This window comes from Elephantulus edwardii, unplaced genomic scaffold (genome assembly GCF_000299155.1).
Source record: "Elephantulus edwardii isolate Elephantulus edwardi_28Jun2011 unplaced genomic scaffold, EleEdw1.0 scaffold00133, whole genome shotgun sequence".
In the NCBI taxonomy this organism is placed as follows: domain Eukaryota; kingdom Metazoa; phylum Chordata; class Mammalia; order Macroscelidea; family Macroscelididae; genus Elephantulus; species Elephantulus edwardii.
This window is the reverse complement of record NW_006399883.1, coordinates 5,065,781-5,087,519: the sequence shown is the minus strand read 5'-3', so window position 1 is coordinate 5,087,519 and position 21,739 is coordinate 5,065,781. Positions and strand designations below refer to the sequence as shown.

Genomic DNA, 21,739 nt, shown 5'->3' with positions numbered 1-21,739 from the left:
AAAAAAAGAAAAAATTCTTCATTTGGGACATTGACTGAGAATGGACATCTATGAATAATCTCTGGATATTCCTTCTCCTCATTCATTTACATCCTATTGACAAGCTCTCACAACTGTTTACTAACATTCTCATTTCACTGGTGTTGAGTCAGTAGTGACTCTCACTGACCTCCATGGGGTTACTGAAGGTTACTCATAACAGGCCTCTGATGGCCCAGTCCCTACGGTGTTGCATGGCTCCTCAGGAGAGAGATGGGCAATCTCCTCCCATGTGAGTCACAGCCTCCCGAAAACTCACTGCAGGGTCAGCTATGAGACGTTCTGACTCGACGGTGATGAAGGAGTACGTAAGTACATTTTAACTGGAGGAGACGGCCTATCTTTCTGCCTCTGAGTAGGTTCAAATCACGCTGCCTTAGGGTGAACAACAAAACACGCGAAGGACTACACTGCCAGAACCCTTAACATCCCTTCCATGGAGGCCTGAAACATTCCTCATTAGATTTGGGATTAGAAACATGCCTCTTCTGAAGATATTGTCACTAGATTTCCAATTGCTTGTTGCTGGTAGATGGGTGTTTACATGTATTTTGTACGTGGCAATTGTTCTCAACTTCCCTACAACTGATAGCGATTTTTTAGGGAGAGGATATTTTGTATTCCTAATCACATCATCAGTGAATGACACTAATGTTTTCTACCTATCATACCTTTTATTTATCTCTCTTTTACTGTGCTGTCCTATGGTGGGTAAAAGTAATGAAATGTGCACTCTTCAAATTTATAAAGGAAAACACTTGAGATTTTGCTCTAAGTACAGAGTTTCCTGCATTGTCTGTGATTTCTGTCACTATCAGTTGCCATGACTTGGCTCCGTCTCGTGGTGACACTATGTGTAAGGGAACAAAGAATGATACTGCTCCATCTCCACAACCTTTGATATGTTAAGCCCTCTGCTGAGGTGACTGTGTGGACCCACCTCACTGAAGGTTTCCTATGTTTTCACTGACCTTCCACTTTATCAAAGATGATGTCTTTTTTCTAGAAACTACCCTTCCGTGATAATGTGTCCTGAGTAAAATTGAACTGTAGTCACCCCTGCTTTCAGGAGTCTGTGGCTGTGTTTCGTCTAACGCTGATCTGCTGGTTCTCCTGGCTGTTTTCTAGCACCACAACTCCAATGCATCAATTCCTTCTCAAATTAGGAAAGTGTCATTTGTTTCTGGTTTGCTGAGGGTTGTTTTGGGTTTGGGGTTTTTCTTTACTCTGAATTGATGCCAAACGTCATCAAACATTGATTCTGAATGTATGATATCATATTTTGTCAAGTGATCTTATTCTGAATTTATTGAAATAATCCCATAGTTTTCCTCTATTGTTTTTCTTACTTCCTACTTTATATTGACTCTCTAATGTTTATAATATCACATCAATCTTGCAATTTCTAGACTGTGGTCTTGGTCCAGCGCATGATCTTCTTTTATATTGTTACATTTACTTTGACAAAACTTCTTTTAGAATAGTGGCCTTCAAACCCATAAATTGGTCCAGAATTTAAATTCATCGTATTTTGTCATATTTTTCATCACTGTCAAGTTAATTACATAGAACAACTCAGAAAATGTATTACTTATTCTCTGCAATATTCTCCGTATTGTTCTTGCTGTTGCTGTGTGCCATTCAGTCAGAAATGACCTACAGTTGACCCTCTTGCAGCTTTTCAGAGGCAGTAAATGGCTTGGGAGGAGATTGTCCTCACTTCTCCCACAGAGCAACTGGCAGATTCGAAATGCAAGCCTCTGGGGATTCAGTGCCCTTCCTAACACTAGGGCCCCTGGGCTCCCTACAGTTTCTCTATGGTCCTGGAATAATTCTTTTCCAGAATAATATGTGTGTGTTTCAACTTTGCTCTGTGAATTTTGAACTCTTAGGAGAATTGTTTTAATGGCTATAGAATTGCCAGAGTTGCCTACTGCTTCTTAAATAATTAAAAACCTTTTTCAATATTGTTGTTGTTGTTTACCATCGAGTGGGAACTGACCCATAGCAGACCCTCCAGTGGGTTTTCAGAGGCGGTTAATCCTATGGGAGGAGACTGTCCATCCTTCTTCCTTTTCTATAGTAGTTGTATAAAATTATTGGTAATTTTGCTGTGGCAAGGATCAGGCTCTACATATCTCAGTGTGTTTGGTGTTTATGCCCACAAGGCACTACTGTACAAAGATAGAATGTGAGCCTGTTATGACTCGTAGTGTTCAGGTAGGGAACTTCAGCCCCACTTGACCTCCCGCCTCTCAACCAAAGGAAAAGAAAGTGACTTTTCTACAAACCGGCAATGGCAGTACAGTCAGTGAGGGGTTGCTGCCATGGCAACACCTCATCACCAAGGCAGCTAACGTGCCATTAACTAGCTTTCCCTAATTCTAAGGTGAATTTTACACAGAATGTTAACTGAAGATAAAGGAAAAATACAATTTGCTTTAAAAAGAGAATTCCAAACTTCACGGGAGCATACATATCTAGCAATCCTCTCTGCGTATGCTCTGGATAGACTTTACAACACATGGATCTAGTTTCCATGCAAACAGGAGCACAGAGGGCTTCTTAAAGGAAGACAGTGGGTAGCAGAGCACCCAGAGAGTGACAATTCAAAGATTAGACCTGAGAGAATGTCAGTATGACTGGGTGACCCAAATCTCCCCTCCCTGGACTCAACAGGATTCACATATCCTTGATAGTGCGGTGCCCATGTGGTGCTGGGTGAGAGCCTGTGCAAGTTTCCAGACTAGACAACAGACAGATATTCACATATCCCAGACGAGAGACACCTGGTCTGACTCATAACCAAAGCACCAGACACAGCCATAGTCTTGGGACCAAAGAGACAAGGAGGGTTGTGGGCACAGTCGGGGACTGTGTGACTAATTCCTCCCCACAACCACCTGAGGGGAAGAACAGCCCCTCTCCCTTCAGTACACGCCCATTTGTAACATATTCCACTGCTCCCAACCGAAGGCAGGAACATGGGATGGTGGGAGGATGGGAACTCTAAGGCCATTGAGGGGATAAGTCAGCCCCATCATTTTCCTCAAAGAAGGCTAATGGTCACCCACCTGTGACGTCCAGGTGGAAGGAGACCTTCTGGCCCCCAGCCTCACAGCTGTACTCCCCGGCGTCCGCCTTGCCCGCCTGCTGCACCACCAGCCGCCGAGCACAGCCCGTGGCCTCCATGCGCACCTTCGAGCTCGAGCTCAGCTTCTTCCCAGCCTTGTACCACGTCACCTCTGTCTGGGCCTGGGCCACCTCACAGCTCAGCGTGGCGCTGGCCCCCGCCTCGGCCTGCACCTTGCTCTGTGCTGCTTGCTGCTTGGCAAACACCGCTGCAGGCTCTGGGGACAGAGAGGGACACGCCGTCAATCAGTGATACCAACTGATGCCAACCCAGTTTACAGACACCTCAGCATCAGAGCGTAATAATTCCATACCACGCCCAGTGGTGCCTTGTGTCCCATGGCCTGTCAGACTTGAGTTCACAAGCACAAGCCTCTGGCAAAGCTGCAAGTGTAGAGTTTGACCACGATCTCACTCAAGAGCAATTCTTGGGTTAAAGGAATGTGGATACGGCTGTTCTAGCCTCTGCAACTAATCTGTTCTTTCCCATCTGACTGTCACTATTGGGTGGATGTGACACAAAATGTGGGCTGATGCATCTTCTATTCTCTTAATGGAATCTGCTTAAGAAATCTTTCCTTTCCTATATTATTTAAAATATTTTTATTGTTTTACCTTGCACATTATGATTAGTTGTGTTTATGGCTTGATTTTATTTTTTTGCAAATGGTATATAGGCAAATTATTCTTTCTGTACTTTTACCAGAGGTGTAAGAGATGATAGACACAGGGAACAGAGGATAATTCAGTTATGTGCAGGTCTGTTGTTTCTGTTCATTTGTATCTGTGCCAGCACTGAGACTCCGCTGTTTTAACTACAGTTGCTTTATATATAATACGCCTTGGTATCTGACACAGCGAACACTCTCACTTTGTTCTTCTTCAAAAGTTTATTAAACTTAGCCCTTGAAATCAACTTGCCCATTTCAATCCCAACCCACAGAAAAGAGGGTGGGGGAATCACTGGTTTGGATGTTGACTGAGAACAGACATCTCTGAATCACCCATGGAGCTTTCCCCATTTCCCCCACCCATTTGTTTACATCTTATTTACTAGCTCTTGAAATGGTTTAGTATCATTCCTGTTTCACCACCACTGACTCACTGTGACCCTCCAGTGGATTTAAATTTTCACAGGAGTCCTGGTAACCCAGTCCACAGAGTGCTACAGTGCGAACTCAAAAGCAGCTCCTCTCTCTGTTGGTTCAAATACACCACAGTCAAAAAATAGGCAATCTCCCTCTGTGTGAGTTACAACCTTTGGTTTCCTGGAAGGAAACCAAACACTTCTGACTTTGTCAACAAGGAATAAAGAAGAAATGAGTGCATCTTAACCGGAGGAGACGGCCTATCTTTCCCACCAAGTTGTGGTAGGTTCAAATCATGCTGCCTTTGGGTGAGCAACAAAACACGTGAAAGACTACACTGCCAGAACCCTTAACATCCCTTCCATGGAGGCCTAAAACATCTCTCATTAGATTTGACATTAGAAACATGCTTCTTCTGATGATATTGTCAGTAGATAAAATTTCCAACTGCTTGTTTCTGGTATGTATGTATGTGTTTATTTTGTATGTGGCAATTGTTCGCAACTTTCCTACAATTTATGGTAATTTTTGGTGGGGAGGAGGGTACTTTGTATTCATAATCATATCATCAATGAATGACACTAACGCTTTCTAATCTTTATGCTTTTTATTCCTTTCTCTCCTAACTGCTGTAGCAAGGTGGATTAAAGTGGTGAAATGAGCACCCTTCTATTGCTCAAATTATAAAGGAAAACACTTGAGGTTTTGCTCTAAGTACAGAGTTTTCTGCATTGTCTGTGATTTCTGTCACCATCAGTACTGCTCCATCTCCACAACCTTTGACATGTCGAGCCCACTGCTGAGGTGACTGTGTGGACCCACCTCACTGAAGGTTTCCTATGTTTTCACTGACCTTCCACTTTATCAAAGATGATGTCCTTTTTCTAGAAACTACCCTTCCGTGATAATGTGTCCTGAGTAATTGAACTGTAGTCACCCCTGCTTTCAGGAGTCTGTGGCTGTGTTTCGTCTAACGCTGATCTGCTGGTTCTCCTGGCTGTTTTCTAGCACCACAACTCCAATGCATCAATTCCTTCTCAAATTAGGAAAGTGTCATTTGTCTCTCATTTGTTGAGAGTTGTTTTGGGATTTTGGAGGGTTTTTTAATTCTGAATTCACAGTAAATGTTATCATTTATTCTGGATATAAATATTGTCAGGTGTTTTTATTCTGGATTCACTAAAATGATCACATAGTTTTCATCTATTGGTTTTTCTCTTTCCATACTTTATATTGATTTTCTAATGTTTACAAAGCTACATCAAACTTATATTCTTAGACTGTGGCCTTGGTCACAGTGAATTATTGTCTTGTTATATTACGATTCACTTTGCCAAAATTTACTTAACGATGTTGTTATGTGATGCTGAGTCTCCTGTGACTGAGAGCGACCCTCCCTCCCTGTCCTGAGTCAGTCTCACTGACTGCCCCAGTTACTGTATCAATCCATCTAATCTGGGCTCTTCCTCTCCTGTGCTGTCCCTCCACCCTTCCAAGCAGATGTCCTTCTCCAAGGATGGGGCTCTCCTGGCCACATGCCCAAAGTATGTAAGACGGAGCTTCAAAATCCTAGCCTCGAAAGGGAAACTTGGTTTCACTCTCTCCAAGACAAACCTATTTGTTTTCCTGGTGGTCCATGGTATGTTCAAAACTCTTCCCCAGCACCACAACTCAAAGGCATCAATTCTTCTCCTATCATCTTTAGTCATTATCCAGCTCTAATGCATAGCAAGTAACTGCGAAGATCATGGACTGGATCAGGTGCATCTTAGTCTCTGATCTGTTCCACATCATTGCTTCTCAAGTACTCTGGAGAGGTCGCTGAGAGTAGATTTACCTAATGCAGTTCATCTTTTGATTTCCTGACTGCTGGTGCCAAGAGTGCTGATTATGGAGTCAAGTAAGCTGTAACTGTTAACAACCTCAATCTCTTCTCCATCCATCATAGTGCTGCCATTTGCCCTAGTGGTGAGAATCTCCATCTTCTGAAGGAGCTTTGATCCATATTGAAGACTACACAGTCCTTGACCTTCTGCAGCAAGCACTTCAGGCCTGCCTCACTTTCAGTAAGCAAGGTTGTGTCATCTGCATAACATAGTTTGTTGATAAATCTTCCTCCAAACCTGACGCTACATTTCTCCTCATAAAGCCCAACTTTCCAAATGATCTGTTCTGCAAAGAGATTGAAAAAGTATGGAGACAGGATGCATCTCTGATGCACTCCCTTCCTGATTTTGAAACCTGTAGCATTTCCCTGCTCTGTTCTGAGGATTTTGCATAAACCCATATGACATTTGGCCTATACTTTTAATTCATCATTGTTGTTCTTGTTGTTATGTGTCAACAAATTGCCTGCAACTCACAGCAATACTAAGTATAACAGCTATAAAGTCTGCACTATCCCGAGCCAGTTTCACTAACTCCGACACACCTAACGCCATTGCCCCAGTTATCTTGCCAACCCATCTCATCCAGGGTCTTCCTCTCCTGCGCTGTCCCTCAACCCTTCCAAGTATGATGTCCTTCTCCAGAGATGGTCCCTCCTAGCCACATGCCCAAAGTATGTGAGACAGAGCTTCAAAATCTTTGCTTCCAAGGAGAAACTTTGTTTCACCCTCTCCGAGATGGACCTACTGGTTCTCCTGGCAGTCCCTGTTACATTCAGTACTCTTCTCCAGCACCACAACTCAAAAGCACTGATTCTTCTTCTGTCATCCTTAGTCACTGTCCAGATCTCTAACGCATAGCATGTAATTGCAAAGACCCTGGCCTGGATCAGGCACATCTTCTTCTCTAAACTGACATTGTTGTTCCTTAGTACTCTAGAGAGGTACTAGACAGCAAACTTCCCAATAGAAATTCGTCTTTTGATTTCCTGACTTCTGGTGCTAAGAGTGTTGATTGTGGAACTGAGCAACTGCTAACAACCTCAATCTCTTCTCCATTTATCATGGTGCTGTCAATTGACCAATTTGTGAGAATCTTTGTTTTTTGATGTTGAGCCTCAATCCATATTGAATACTATAGTCCTTGACCTTCCACAACAAACACTTCAGGCCCTCCTCAGTTTCACCAAGCAAGGTTGTATCATCTGTATAACGCAGGTTGTTGATGAGTCTTCCTCCAATTCTGATGCCATATTCCTCCTCATAAAGTCAAGCCTCCCAAGTGATCGGTTCCGCATACAGATTGAAAAGGTATAGAAACCTGACACATCCCTGACACACTCTTTTCCTGATTTTGAACCATGTAGTGTTTCCTTGCTCTGTTCTGACAACTGCCTCCTGTCCAAGTATAGGTTTCAAATGAACACAATCAAGTGTTCTGGGATTCTCATTCTTCTCAAAGGTAGCCACAGTTTGTTATGATTTACCCAGCTAAATGTCTTTGCGTAGTCAATGAAACACAGATAGACATTTCTCTGGTACTTTCAGCCAAAATCCCTCCAACATTGGCAATAATATCTCTAGTGCCATTACCTTTTATAAATCCAGCTTGTATTTCTGGGGTACTGTTCTGTCAATGTACTATTTCTTTCAATGTACTGTTCGAGTCATTTTAGATCATTGTCAGCAGGATTTTGCTTTTGTGTGGAATCAGTGAAATTGTTCAATAATTTTTACATTCTGTCAGATCACTTTTTTAGGGGAAAGGAACAAATATGAATCTCTTTCAATCAGTTGCCCAGGTAGATGTCCTCCACATTTATTGGCACAACCTGGTAAGTACGCCCAAGACAGCATCTGTTTGCTGAAATATGTCTATTGGTATTAAGGCAATTCCTAGGCCTTGTTTTTAAGCAATTCTTTCAGAGCAGCTTGGATTTCCTCCTTCAATATCGCCACCTTTTGATCATTGTTATTTCATTAAATTCTTCTTTTTGGTACAGTGTGACTCTATACTCCTTCCATCTTCTTTTAATGCTTCCTGGATCACTTAATATTCTGACCATAACATCCTTAAGTATTGCAACTTAAGGCTTGAATTTGTTCTTCAGTTCCTTCAGCTTAAGAAATGCCAAGCGAGTTTGGCCCTTTTGATTTTCTAACTCTAGCTCTTTGCCCATTCCATTAAAATACTTTGGTTTGTCTTCCTGTGCTGTTCTTTGAAATCATCTATTAAGCCCCCTTAACTTCTTGATGTCTTCCCTTTGTTTTGACTTCTTGGTGCTAGCATAAAATTCAGAGTATCTTCTGACATCCATCTCAGTCTTTTCTTCCTCCTCTATCTTTGTAATGACCTTTTGCATTCTTCATGGATAATATTCTTGATATCCTCCCAAAGCTCATTTGGTCTTCATTCATTAATGTTCAAGGCTTCAACCCTGTTTCTGAGATGGTTTTGAGATTCAGGTGGAAGCTAATTACACAAATTAAAAAAACTGAAAAACAGGGAGCTCTGGTGGCCTGGAGGCAAGAAACTGTGCTGCAATCCTGAAGGTGCATAGTTCAAATCCACTAGATTGCTCTACTGGAGAAGGAGGGGCAATCTCCTTCTGTGCCAGTTGGATCTGATTCAACAGTACACAACAAGGAAAAAAATTGAAAAATGTATTATTTTTGTATTCTTTGTAAGATTCTCCAAAAACACAGAGTAATCCTCTTGTAAAATAATATGTACATGCTTTTAACTTATTTTGTGAAAATATTTTTTCATTTCATAGGGCCATAATTTTAATGGCTATAGCTCTAGTGGCCTAGTGGCAAGAAGTAATGCTGCAATCCCACACACATGCAGATCAAATCCACCAACTGCTGCATGAGAGAATGATAGGCAATCTCCTCCTATGCGATTAAACTGCCTCCAAAAACCTTCTGGAGGATAAGTATCTGTAGGTTCCAGCTCTATGATACACAACAACAACATAACTGTTACAGATGTTCATTTCATCATCTTAAAAAAAAAACCTCTTCAATATTATTTGGAAAAGGTTTTTGGCAATATTAGCTACAATAAAGTCCAGGATATGTATTTCAAGGTGTTTGCCATTTATATGCACAAAGCATTACTGTACATTGATACAATATGAACATGTGTTGAGTATTGACCCCTAGTGTTCAAGTGTGGAACCCCATCTTACCCTAACAGCCTCTGAAGGAAATGCCTTTTCAGACTTTTCTGTGAACGAGGCATGGCAGTATTGTCAGTGAGAGGCTGCTGCTAAACACATCATCATCAAGGAAGCTAATGTGGTGTAAACTATCTCTTCATTAACTCCAAGAGGACTTTTACACTGTACACTCTGAGGATAGAGAAAAAAATCCATTTGCTTTTGAAAGAGTTTCCGATTTCATAGGAGCATGCCTAGCAATCCACCAGTCTGCATTTGCTTTGCACGGACCTTAAAAGAACATGTAGATTGAGATTTTGTGCATACAGGTGCACAGAGGGCTTCTACACTTCCTTAATGGAAGACAAAAAGGGCCCAGAGCACCCAGACAGTGACAATTCAAAGATCAGACTTGAGAAAAAGCCAGAATGATTGGATGGTCCAAGTCTCCTCCTCCCTGATTCAATAAGATTCAAATATCCTTGCTAGTGAGGTGCCCATGTGGTGCTGGATGAGGGCCTGTGAACGTTCCAGACCAGACAACAGGAAGATACTTACATTTCCCAGGTGACAGACACCTGATCTATCTCACACTTAAAGGACCAGACACAGTCAGAGTCCTGGGACCAGAGAGACAAGGAGGGTTCTGGGCAGGGTCTGGGAGTGTGTGATTAATTCCTCCCCATAACCACCTGAGGGGAAGAACAGCCCCTCTTCCTTCAGTACACACCCTTCTAAGACAGCTCCCTCTGCTCCCAACTGCAGGAAAGAATATGGGATGGTGGGAGGATGGGAGACAAGAAGACATGATGTCCAAGGAGAGGGAACTCTAAGGCCATTGAGGGGATAAGTCAGTTCCATCATTTTCCTCAAAGAAAGCTAATGGTCACCCACCTGTGACGTCCAGGTGGAAGGAGACCTTCTGGCCCCCGGCCTCACAGCTGTACTCCCCAGCGTCTGCCTTGCCCGCCTGCTGCACCACCAGCCGCCGAGCACAGCCCGCGGCCTCCATGCGCACCTTCGAGCTGGAGCTCAGCTTCTTCCCAGCCTTGTACCACGTCACCTCTGTCTGGGCCTGGGCTACCTCACAGCTCAGCGTGGCGCTGGCCCCCGCCTCGGCCTGCACCTTGCTCTGTGCTGCTTGCTGCTTGGCAAACACCGCTGCAGGCTCTGGAGACAGAGAGGGACACGTCACCAATCAGAGACACCAACCTGATGCCAACCCAGTTTACAGACACCTCAGCATCAGAGCGTAATAATTCCCCACCACGCCCAGTGGTGCCACGTGTCCCATGGCCTGTCAGATCAGAATTCACAAACACAAGGATATCTGTCACAAAGCTGCAAGTGTGTAGTTTGACCACAGTCTCACCCAAGAGCAGTTCTTGGGTTAGAGGAAAATGGGTAAGACTGTTTTTGCCTCTGCAACTAATCTGTTCTTTCCCATCTGACTGTGAGCAATGGACGGGCATGAAGGTCTTTTTTATTAACGTAGCCCTACTATATGTCACATGGTATGTCTGTCTAGTTGTTGTTATTTGTCATTGAGTCACCTGCAACTCATAGCGACCCTATATACAACAGCTCTGAAGCCTGCCCTGTCCTAAGCCAGTCTACTAAAAAGGCCTTCATTTACAGAGTAAAATTCTAATGTTGGGTTTGTAGCTCAGCGATGTTTACTTACACAAAACCCAAGCAACCATCACATATATCAAACATGGACTATTTCTAGTCCTCTAGTTACCACTGACCTTCTCTCAAACATAACTACTATTGTGACCTCCTTGTTGGTTATACAACATGAGTAATAAAATTACTACCAAAAGAGTTGTACATCTGAGAAAGGTGATATTGACAGGCATATTTTGTCACATGCATTCTAATAGTGACAACATGGAAAGACAAGCTGCTGATGCTGTGTACATACAATCGAACACCTTGTGGGATTCCTTTTCTTGATTTAGAAGTATAGGGACATGGTTTCAAGGGACATCTCAGCCAGCTGCCCGGTGTTGTTTTTAGTGTTTTGTTCTACCTCCTAATTCATTATTTGGTGGTGGTATTATGTGTCATTAAGTCAACTGCAACTCACAGTGACCATGTATGAGCAGTAACTCTGATCCCTGTCCTATCCTGAAACAATCTCACTGTCTCTGACACACTTGCTCCCATTACCCCAGTTATTGTGTCAATCCATTTCATCCAGTGTCTAACTCTCCTGCACTGACCCTCTACCCTTTCAAGCATGGTGTCCTTTTCCAAGCACTGATCTCTTCTGGCAACATATCCAAAGTATGTGAGACTGAGTTTCAAAACCTTTGACTTCAAGGAGCAACGTGCTTCACCCTTTCCAGGACAGACCTGTTCTCTTGGCAGTGCACAGTATGTTCAATACTCTTCTACAGCACCGCAAATGAAAGGCATCTATTCTGCTCTGTCATTCTCAGTCACCATCAAACTCTCTGAACCAGACCAATTAATTGCGAAGAGTATGGCCTGAATCAGGTGAACCTTAGTCTCCAGAATGACATCCGTACTCTTTAGCACTCTAGAGAGGTCCCCAACAGCAGACTTTCCCAATGCAACTCATTTCTTTTTCTTTTTAAAAAGTTTTATTTTATACTGGTTTGCACACACAATTTGTATACATTGTGTTTCACATTTTCGCTCATTCACATTGTGTTTCATACAATCATTCCCATACACTGTGTTTTATAAAACTAATTCCCATTTAATTTTGCCCGCCATTACCCCATCTTTTTTATTTCCTCACAGCTGGTGCCAAGACTGTTGACTGTGGATATGAACAAGATAAAATTGTTAACAATGTCATCTCTTCTCCATCTATCATAATGCTGCCATTGGCTTGGTGGTGAGAATATTTGTTTTCTTGATGTTGAGAAGCAACTACATTAAATACTGCAGTCCTTGACCTTCTGCGGCAAATATTCTGGTCCTTCTCCGTTTCAGCAAGCAAGGTTGTGTTATTTGCATAAATGCAGGCTTGTTGATGAGTCTTCCTCTAATCCTGATGTCACATGTCTCCTCATAGAGCCCAGCCTCCCAAATTATCTGTTCCATACATAGATTAAAAAGGTATGGAGACAAGGGACACATCCCTGATGCACTCCTTTCCTATTTTTGAACAATGCAGTGTTTCCTTGCTCTGTTCTGAGGACTGTTTCATGGTCTGAGTATAGGTTTTGCATGAGCACAATCAAGTGTTCTGGGATTCTCATTCTCCTCAAGGTTATGCAAAACTTGTTGTGATCCACAGTCAAATGCCTTTGTATAGTAAATAAAACACAAATAGACATCCTTCTGATACTCTTTGATTTCAGGCAAGATCCATGCATCTGGCATTGGCAGTGATGTCCCTAGTGTCACGGCCTCTTCTAAACCCAGCTTGTGTTTCTGGCAGTTCTCTGTCAATGTACTGCTCCAGGAGTTTTAGATAACCTTTAGCAGGATTTTGTCTGCATGTGATATTAGTAATACTGTTTGATTATTTACACACTCTGTTGAGTCACCTATTTTAGGAATAGGAATAAATATGGATCTCTTCCAATCAGTTGGCCAGATAGCTGTTCTCCAGATTTCTGAGCACAAGCTGGTGAACATGTCCAGGGCTGAATCTATTTTTTTGAAACATGTCATTTGGAATTCCATCAATTCTTGAGGCCTGTTTTTGGCCAATTCCTTCAGAGCAGCTTGAATTTCCTCCTTCATCACTACTGACTCTTGGTCTTATGTTGTTTCATGAAATTCTGTTAGTGCCTGGGAATGTAAAAGCTTGCTGAGAGCCATTTATCATAAACAGCTGGTCTCCATTTGCCTAGGGCAGTAGAGGAAGAATTCAGAAACTGAAGGAAGACTTGTGTCCAAAACCCAGAAGGTTTTGAGATACAATTACTGAATATTTTGATCAAAGATTCTATACAGTAACATTAATCAAAGTGCAAGTTGATGTATTTAATGTCCTCTTTAAAGAATCTGGTTAAGAAATTTTTTCCCTTCCTACATTATTTTACCTAGCATACTGAGGGCTAACTCACTAACTATCTTATTTTTGTGTTTGGTATAAAGATGGGGCTCTATTTTCTTTCTGTTTTACATGTGATATATAACTAGTAAGTTTCCTTTTGTGTGTGGGTTTTGGTATTTTGATTTGGTGGTTTGTTTGGTTTTCTTAAGGAAAGGGTTTGGTGTTGTTTTGTTTTGTTTTGTTTTGTTTTTTTCCTTATAGTACATGAGTTGTTGTTGTTGTGTGCCCTCAAGTAAGAACTCATTCATAGCTGTCCTCCAGAGGCAGTAAATGGTGGATTTGAACCAGGAGCCTTGAGGATTGCAGTGCCAGCTTTTTACCTTCAGACCACAATGTCAGGTGTTGCCTGGATGTGCTCACCAAGTTGTGTCAAGAAATTTGGAGGAAAACCACTTGGCCTAATGACTGGAAGAGATCTATATTTATTCCCATTCCAAAGGAAGGTGATCCAACAGAGTGTGGAAATTATTGAACAATATCATTAATATCACATGCAAGCAAGATTCTGCTGAAGATCATGCAAAAACAACTGGAGCAACACGTCAACAGAAAATGGCCAGATATGCAGGATGGGTTTAGGAGGAATTGTGGTACTAGGGATATTGTAGCTAATGTTAGATGGATCTTGGCTGAAAGCAGGGAATACCAGAGGAATGTCTGTGTTTCACTGATTATGCAGAGGCATTTGACTGTGTGGATCACAACAAACAGTGGCTAACTCTGAGAAGAATGAGAATCCCAGAACACTTGATCATGCTAATGCAAAACATATACTTGGACCTTGCATGATTCAAAATTGGGGAGAGTGTACACCAGGGATGTGTCCTATCTCCATACCTTTCCAATCTATATGTGGAATAGATTATCTGGGAGGCTGGGTTCTATGAGGAGAAATGTGGCATCAGAATCAGAGAAAGATTCATCGACAATTTGCGTTATGCAGATGACACACCCTGCTTGCTGAAACTGATGAAGACTTGAAGCGCTTGCTGCAGAAGACCACAGCCTTCAATATGGATTGAGGCTCAATATCAAGAAAACAAAGATTCTTATCACTAGGTCAGTTAGCATCATCATGATAAATAGTGAAGAGATTGAGATTAACAGCTTTAGTTTTCTTGGCTCCATAATCAACATTCTTGGCACCAGCAGGCAGGAAATTAAAAGACGCATTGTGACAGGGAAGTCTGCTGTTAGGGATCACTCTAAAGTACTGAAGAGCAATGATGCCACTCTGGAGACTAAGGTGTGCCAAATACAGGCCATGGTCTTTGCAATCACTTGTTATGCATCAGAGAGTTGGACAATGACTAGAGATGACAGTAGGAGAATTGATGCCTTTGAGCTGTGGTGTTAAAGAGAAGAATATTGAATATACCATGGACTGCTAAGAGAACAAATGGGTTCATCCTAGAGAGGGTTAAACCAGGCTGCTCCTTGGAGGCAAAGATTCTGAAGTTTCATCTGACATACTCTGGACATGTTGCAAGAGGGGACCAATCCTTGGAGAGGGACGTCGTGCTTGGGAGGGCAGAGGGACAGCACAGAAGAGGAAGACTCTCTATGAAGTGGATTGATAGAGTGAATGGAGTCATCTGCATTTATGCAGATAATACAACCTTGCTTGCTGAAACAGAGGAGGACCAGAATGTTTGCTGCAGAAGGTCAAGGACTGCAGTATTTAATGTAGTTGCTTCTCAACACCAAGAAAACAAAGATTCTCACCACCAAGCCAATGGTAGCATTATGATAGATGGAGAAGAGATGACATTGTTAACAATTTTATCTTGCTGGATCCACACTCTTGGCACCAGCCATGAGGAAATAAAAAAAGACGGGGTAATGGCGGGCAAAATTAAATGGGGATTAGTTTTATAAAACACAGTGTATGGGAATGATTGTATGAAACACAACGTGAATGAGGGGAAATGTGAAACACAATGTACACAAATTGTGTGTGCAAACCAGTATAAAATAAAACTTTTTAAAAAGAAAAATAAATGATGTGAAATTTATGCAAAACCTATATTCAGACCAGGAAGTAGTCTCAGAACAGAGCAAGGAAACACTGCATAGTTCAAAATCAGGAAAGGAGTGCATTTTAAGGATGTGTCCTGTCTCCATTCCCTTTCAATCTGTATACGGAGCAGATCATTCAGGAGGCTGGACTTTATGAAGAGGGATGTGGTATCAGGATTGGAGGAAGACTTATCAACACCCTGCTATCACAGGTGTGATCACATGCAAATCACACACCCTTGCTTGCTGAAACTGAGGACCTGAAACACTTGCTGTAGAAGATCAAGGACTGCAGTCTTCTTTATGGACTGAAGCTCAACATCAAGAAGACAAAGATTCACACCACTAGACCAAGTGACAATACCATGATAGATGGAGAAGAGACTGAGGTTGTTAACAGTTACAGCTTGCTCGGCCCCAGCATCAACATTCTTGGCACCAGCAGTCAGGAAATCAAAAGACGAATTACACTGGAAAAAAATCTGTAGTCAGAGACCTCTCCAGTGTACTGAGAAGCAATGATGTCAGTCTGAGACAGTCTGAGAGACTAAGGTGCGCCTGATCCAGGCCATGGTCTTTGCAGTTACTTGCTATGTATCAGAGCTGAACAATGACTAAGGGTGACAGAAGGAGAATCGATGCCTTTGGATTGTGGTGTTGGAGAAGAGTCATGAACATACCATGGACCACCAAGAGAACAAACAGGTCTATCTTGGAGAGGGTGAAGCCAAGTTTCTCCTTGAAGGCTAGGATTTTGAAGCTCCATCTCACATATTTGGTCATGTGGCCAGGAGAGACCAGTATTTAGAGAAAGACATCATACTTGGAAGGGTGGAGGGACAGCACAGAACAGGAAGATTCTAGATAAGATGGACTGATACAATAACGGGGGTAACAGGGGTAGGTGTGTCAGAAACAGTAAGATTGACACCAGATAGAGCAGGATTTAGGGCTGTTGTACATAGAGTCACTGAGTTACAGGCGACTTGATGGAACATAATAACAACAGTATATGAGACAATCACCATTAAAGAAAAAACGTATTTTTTGTACTTTTAACACAAGTGCCAGGGATGGGGGTGGTGGTGCAGGAAATGGAAAGTCATCCAGTTACTCATAGGTCTGCTACTCACTTTCTGTGCCTCTGGTCTGTGTATCTACCCCAACATTCAGGCTCTGTTGTTTCAATTGCTCTATCTTTATAATGAGTTTTAGTATCCACAAGCACTTTGGATACAGCAAACACTCTGTTTTCTTCAAGAGTTTGATAACTGAACTTGATCCTTGGAATCAGTATACCAGTTTCAATCCTACCCCATTGGTGAGCAGGCGAGAATCTTTAGTTTGGATTTTGCCTGAGAATGGACATCTCTAAAGCAGCTACAGAACTTTTATCTCATTAATTTACCTCCTTATTTACTATCTCTTTAAACTGTTTCATAGCATTCTCATTTCACTGTCAGTAAGTCAGGGCTGACTGGCTGAGTATCTGAGGCTGTAAATCTCAAGAGGCTCCTGTGCTCTCACCGGTAGGGGCTGAACTACCAAACCAAACGCAGCTCCTCTGGGCTGTGTCCGTAGCCCAGTGCATTATCCTCCTATTATGTTACTAAATTCATTTCGCCAAAATTTTCTTTTGGATACTGATATTCATACACATACGAGATTGGCCTATAATTTTTTTTAATCTTCTATTGTGTTTTTTTACTTTCTTTTTACTTTATATGGTATACATACAGAATTCATGTACATTGTGTTTCATTCCCATATATCACATTTCACACTGTTTTTCATATGGTCATCCCCACACATTGTGTTCTATAACATCAATCACAACTGATCTATCTATACCCACTATCACCTTGTATTTTCAGGATCTTTTCTAATTCCTTCATCCCCTCCCTCTGCCCACCAAACTCTATGATCTCGAGATTTACCCCTCCCTATTCTCACCTCCTCTGACCCCTCCCATCCCTTCCCTTTGAACATACATCTTATTAGTTATCCTTCCATTTTTTTGGGGGGAGTGGTTATTATTATTATTTTTGTGTGTGTACCATCAAGTCATATCTGTCTGGTACAGGAGGAGATTGCCCTCCTCCTCCAGCAGAGCATCTGGTGGATTCGAACCGCGTACCTCTGGGATTGCAGTGCAGCTTATCCTTCTATTTTAACTCATCAGATTCTGTCATCATTATTATTAAGCTAGCTTGGTGGCTTAGTGGGTAAGGAATCGAGCCAACCCAAAGGCAGACAGCTCACATCCACTAGCTGCTCTGCAAGACAAAGATGGGCCATCTCCTTTGTGTGATCTACAGCCTCTGAAAAGGTCACCTATGGACTATGGATTGGTTCTGACTGCACAGTTCTGGTGGCCTAGTGGTAAGAAGCGATGCTGCAATTCAAAAGGTATGTGGGGGAGGGGTTTGTGCGGGGAGAAGGGTGCAACAATGAATGAATGGAATCCCAAAATCTCTGTAGATGTTCATTGAAATGAAAAATAAACAACCTAAATTTAAAAAAAAAGGCATGTGGTTCAAATCCACCAGCTGCTCCCTGGGATAAGGATGGACAATCTCTTCTTATATGATTAACTGTCTCTGAAAGCCCACTGGAAGATCAGCAACTCGATGGCATACCACAGAAACAGTTACATTTAAAATGCTGAAAAATGGTGTGCGTGTGTGTGCGCGCGCGTGTGTGTGTGTGTTTTAATTCTCTGTACAATTTTCCCATAAGCTTGGGATAACTTCTTTCCAGAATAGTACATGTCTGCTTTTATTGGCTGTGTAAGAAGACTGTTAACTCTTGGATCCATTATCTGAATACGCTGCCAACTGAGTTGCCTATTCCTTCTCAAGTTCCAAGTTTTCCTATAAAGTGTTTAACTTAACAAAATATTAAAATATTTGTATAAAATTACAGTAGCAAATATTTTGCTACAATAAGGCTCAGGATCTATGTATCTCAAGGTGTTCAGTGTTTCTATCCACAAGGCTTTACCGTATACAGACACAATATGAACATGTCACAACCCCTAGTGTTCAGATATAGGAATACATCCCACCTTGATCTCCAGCCTCTCAACCAGAGGAAAACAAAGTGCATTTCCAGACTTTTCCATGAACCAGCCATGGCAGTACAGTCAATGAGTGGCTGCTGCGACAGCAAAGCATCATGAACTAGACAGCTAAGGTGACATAAACTACTTATTCCCTTCTTGCCTCTCAAGGAATTCTCCCACAAAATGTTCTAACATTTTCTAATAAAGTGAAAAAATACAATTTTTTTTAAAAAAGGTAATTCCAGATTACACAGAAACATACCTAGCAATATTCTTGTCTGCATTTGCTTTAAACAGACCTTAGATTGAGATCTTAGATGAAGATTTCACTCACTGAGGTGCACAGAGGGCTTCCACAGTTCCTTAAAGGAAACAGGAGGGGCCCAGAACACCCAGACAGTGACAATTCAAAGATCAGACTTGAGAAAATGTAACTGGGTGGTCCAAATCTCCCTTCCCTGGACCCAAAGGATTTAAATATCCTTGCTAGTGAGGTGCCATGTGGTGCTGGATGAGGGTGTGTGCCTGTTGCCAGACCAGCCAACAGGGAGATATAGTCACATAACCCAGATGAGAGATACCTTGTCCGCTTCACACCCCAAGCACCAGACACAACCAGAGTCCTGGGACCAGAGAGACAAGGAGGGTCCTGGGCAGAGTCCATTCCTTCCCAGACCCACAGGAGGGGAAGAACAGCCCCTCCTCCTTCAGTACACACCCTTCCAAGACAGCTCCCTCTCCTCCCAATGGCAGGCAGGAATATGTGATGGTGGGAGGACAAGAGACAAAATGGCATGAAGTCTTGGACGTGCAAACTCCAAGCTCATTGAGGGAACAAGTCAGTTCCATCATTTTCCTCAAAGAAAGCTAATGGTCACCCACCTGTGATGTCCAGGTGGAAGGAGACCTTCTGGCCCCCGGCCTCACAGCTGTACTCCCCGGCGTCCGCCTTGCCCGCCTGCTGCACCACCAGCCGCCGAGCACAGCCCGTGGCCTCCATGCGCACCTTCGAGCTCGAGCTCAGCTTCTTCCCAGCCTTGTACCACATCACCTCTGTCTGGGCCTGGGCCACCTCACAGCTCAGCGTGGCGCTGGCCCCCGCCTCGGCCTGCACCTTGCTCTGTGCTGCTTGCTGCTTGGCAAACACCGCTGCAGGCTCTGGGGACAGAGAGGGACACACCATCAATCAGAGACACCAACCTGATGCCCACCCAGTTTACAGACACCTCAGCATCAGAGCGTAATAATTCCCCACCACGTCCAGTGGTGCCATGTGTCCCATGGCCTGTCAGACTTGAGTTCACAAACACAAGGCTGCCTGTCACAAAGCTGAGACTAAGTGTACAGTTTAGCCATGGCCTCATTCAAAAGAAATCCTTAAATTAGAAAAAGAAGGTTAAAGCTGCTCTAGCCACTAAAAATGATAACTTATGTTTTTTACGATATGACAGAAAACATTCTGGCTAAGTTGTTGTTGTTATGTGCCGTCGAGTTGCTTGTGACTCATAGCGACCCTATGTACAACAGCCCTAAACTCTGCTCTGTCCTGTCCCAATCGCACCGTCTCTGATACACCCATCCTGATAACCCCAGTCACTGAATCAATCCACCTCATAGTGGGCCTTCCCCGCCTGCGCTGTCCCTCCAGCCTCCCCAGCATGATGTCCTTCTCCAAGGACCAGTCTCTTCTTACAACATGTCCAAAGTATGTTAGACGGAGCCTCAGAATCCTTGCCTCCAAAGAGCCACCCGGTTTAACCCTTTCCAGGTTGAATCTGTTTGTTTTCCTAGCAGTCCATGGTACTCTCAATACTCTTCTCCAGCACCACAGCTCAAAGGCATCAATTCTCCTTCTGTCCTCCTTGGCCATTGTCCAACTCTCTGATGCAAAACAAGTGATTGCGAAGACCATAGCCTGTATCAAATGCACCTTAGTCTCCAGAGAGACACCATTGCTCTTCTAGCTAAGTAGAGGGGGAATATTAAAATTCAAGGAAAGAAGAGGTGGGGAAAAGCTAACAAAGAGGGATACAGGGGAAAAAATAAAATAACTATTAGCTCTCAGAAAAAGAATAATAAAATTATTAGGAATGATACACCTCTGGTCAGAATGGTTAAAGAAAGGAATAATAAAAAGCCTCTGCCAATTTCAGAAATGAAGTAGGAAGCAATGTTAAAGAGTCACCTGCTTTTTTTAAAATGGGATCAACACATTTAGTGAATTTCAAGAAAGTGTCAGCCCAAATGTCCAACCACAACTGAATGGATTGAGAAATTGTGGTATATTCATATAGTGGAATACTATGTAGCACTCAGGAGTAATGATTTTGAAAAATATTACATAACTTGGGAGAGTCTGGAGAGCATTATGTTGCGTGAACTAATGAAGTCTCATAAGGACAAACACTGCATAAAACTAAGATTGTAAAAATAGAAGGACAACTAGTAACACAAGAACCCAAGGCGAGGAAGGGGTAGGAGCAGAGTGGTGTGGATGGGCAGGGGTGCATGGTTTAGTGGGTGAAGGAAATGAGAAGGATCTGGGTGAAAAGACAGGGTAATGAGGGGCAAGGTCCGATGGTGATTAATTTTATAAAACAATGCATGGAAATGATTGTACAAAACAAAATATGAATGAACAAATAGTATGAAACACAATATACGGATTTTGTAAGCAAACTTATTAAAAAAGAAAATGCTTATAAGAACAAATAAAAACATTTTTTAAAAAGGGAAAATAATGAGCTTTCCTGTGATCTTCACTTATACAAAAATGAACTCACAGTGTCTCATAGATTTAAATGTAAAATGCGAAACTATAAAACTTTTAAAAGAAAATACAGGTAAAGGGGATACTTGGGAATCTGGGTAAAGAGTTCTTAGCTATGAAAACAAAAGCACAATCTATGCAGGTAACATGGACTCACTGAAGAGACTCATCAAAATATAAAACTACAGGTTAGTGAAAGAAAAGCTATAGACACAGATGAGGGAGAGAACATATTAAAAGTGATATATGATAGGGTATTACGGTTATCACAGAAGTCCAGAATGAAGGTTGTGGAGTGGAGTGTACTCAGGGTGGGGGGTGAGGGGGGATGGGGGATTGTATACCAATGAAGGAACTTTTCTTTTTTCTTTTCAAAGAGAAGAGCAAACTGGAGGGGAGGGGTAGGCAGGAGAAAATGTAACAATGAATGAATGGAAATCCAAAATCTCTGTAAATGTTCATTAAAATTAATAAAATATGCCATCGACTCATAGACGACTCATAGTGACCCTATGACTGAACAGCCTGAGCA

The 21,739-nt window shown here is 42.4% G+C and overlaps 1 protein-coding gene across 1 annotated transcript in view; it reads right to left on the bottom strand.

Moving 5' to 3' along the window:
• The window catches only part of OBSCN (obscurin, cytoskeletal calmodulin and titin-interacting RhoGEF), a 212,129-nt gene that overhangs the window by 140,642 nt on the left and 49,748 nt on the right, over positions 1-21,739 (bottom strand). The window contains 3 exon segments of the mRNA XM_006894039.1: positions 3,114-3,389; positions 10,204-10,479; positions 19,320-19,595. Coding sequence (XP_006894101.1) covers positions 3,114-3,389; positions 10,204-10,479; positions 19,320-19,595 — 828 coding nt within the window.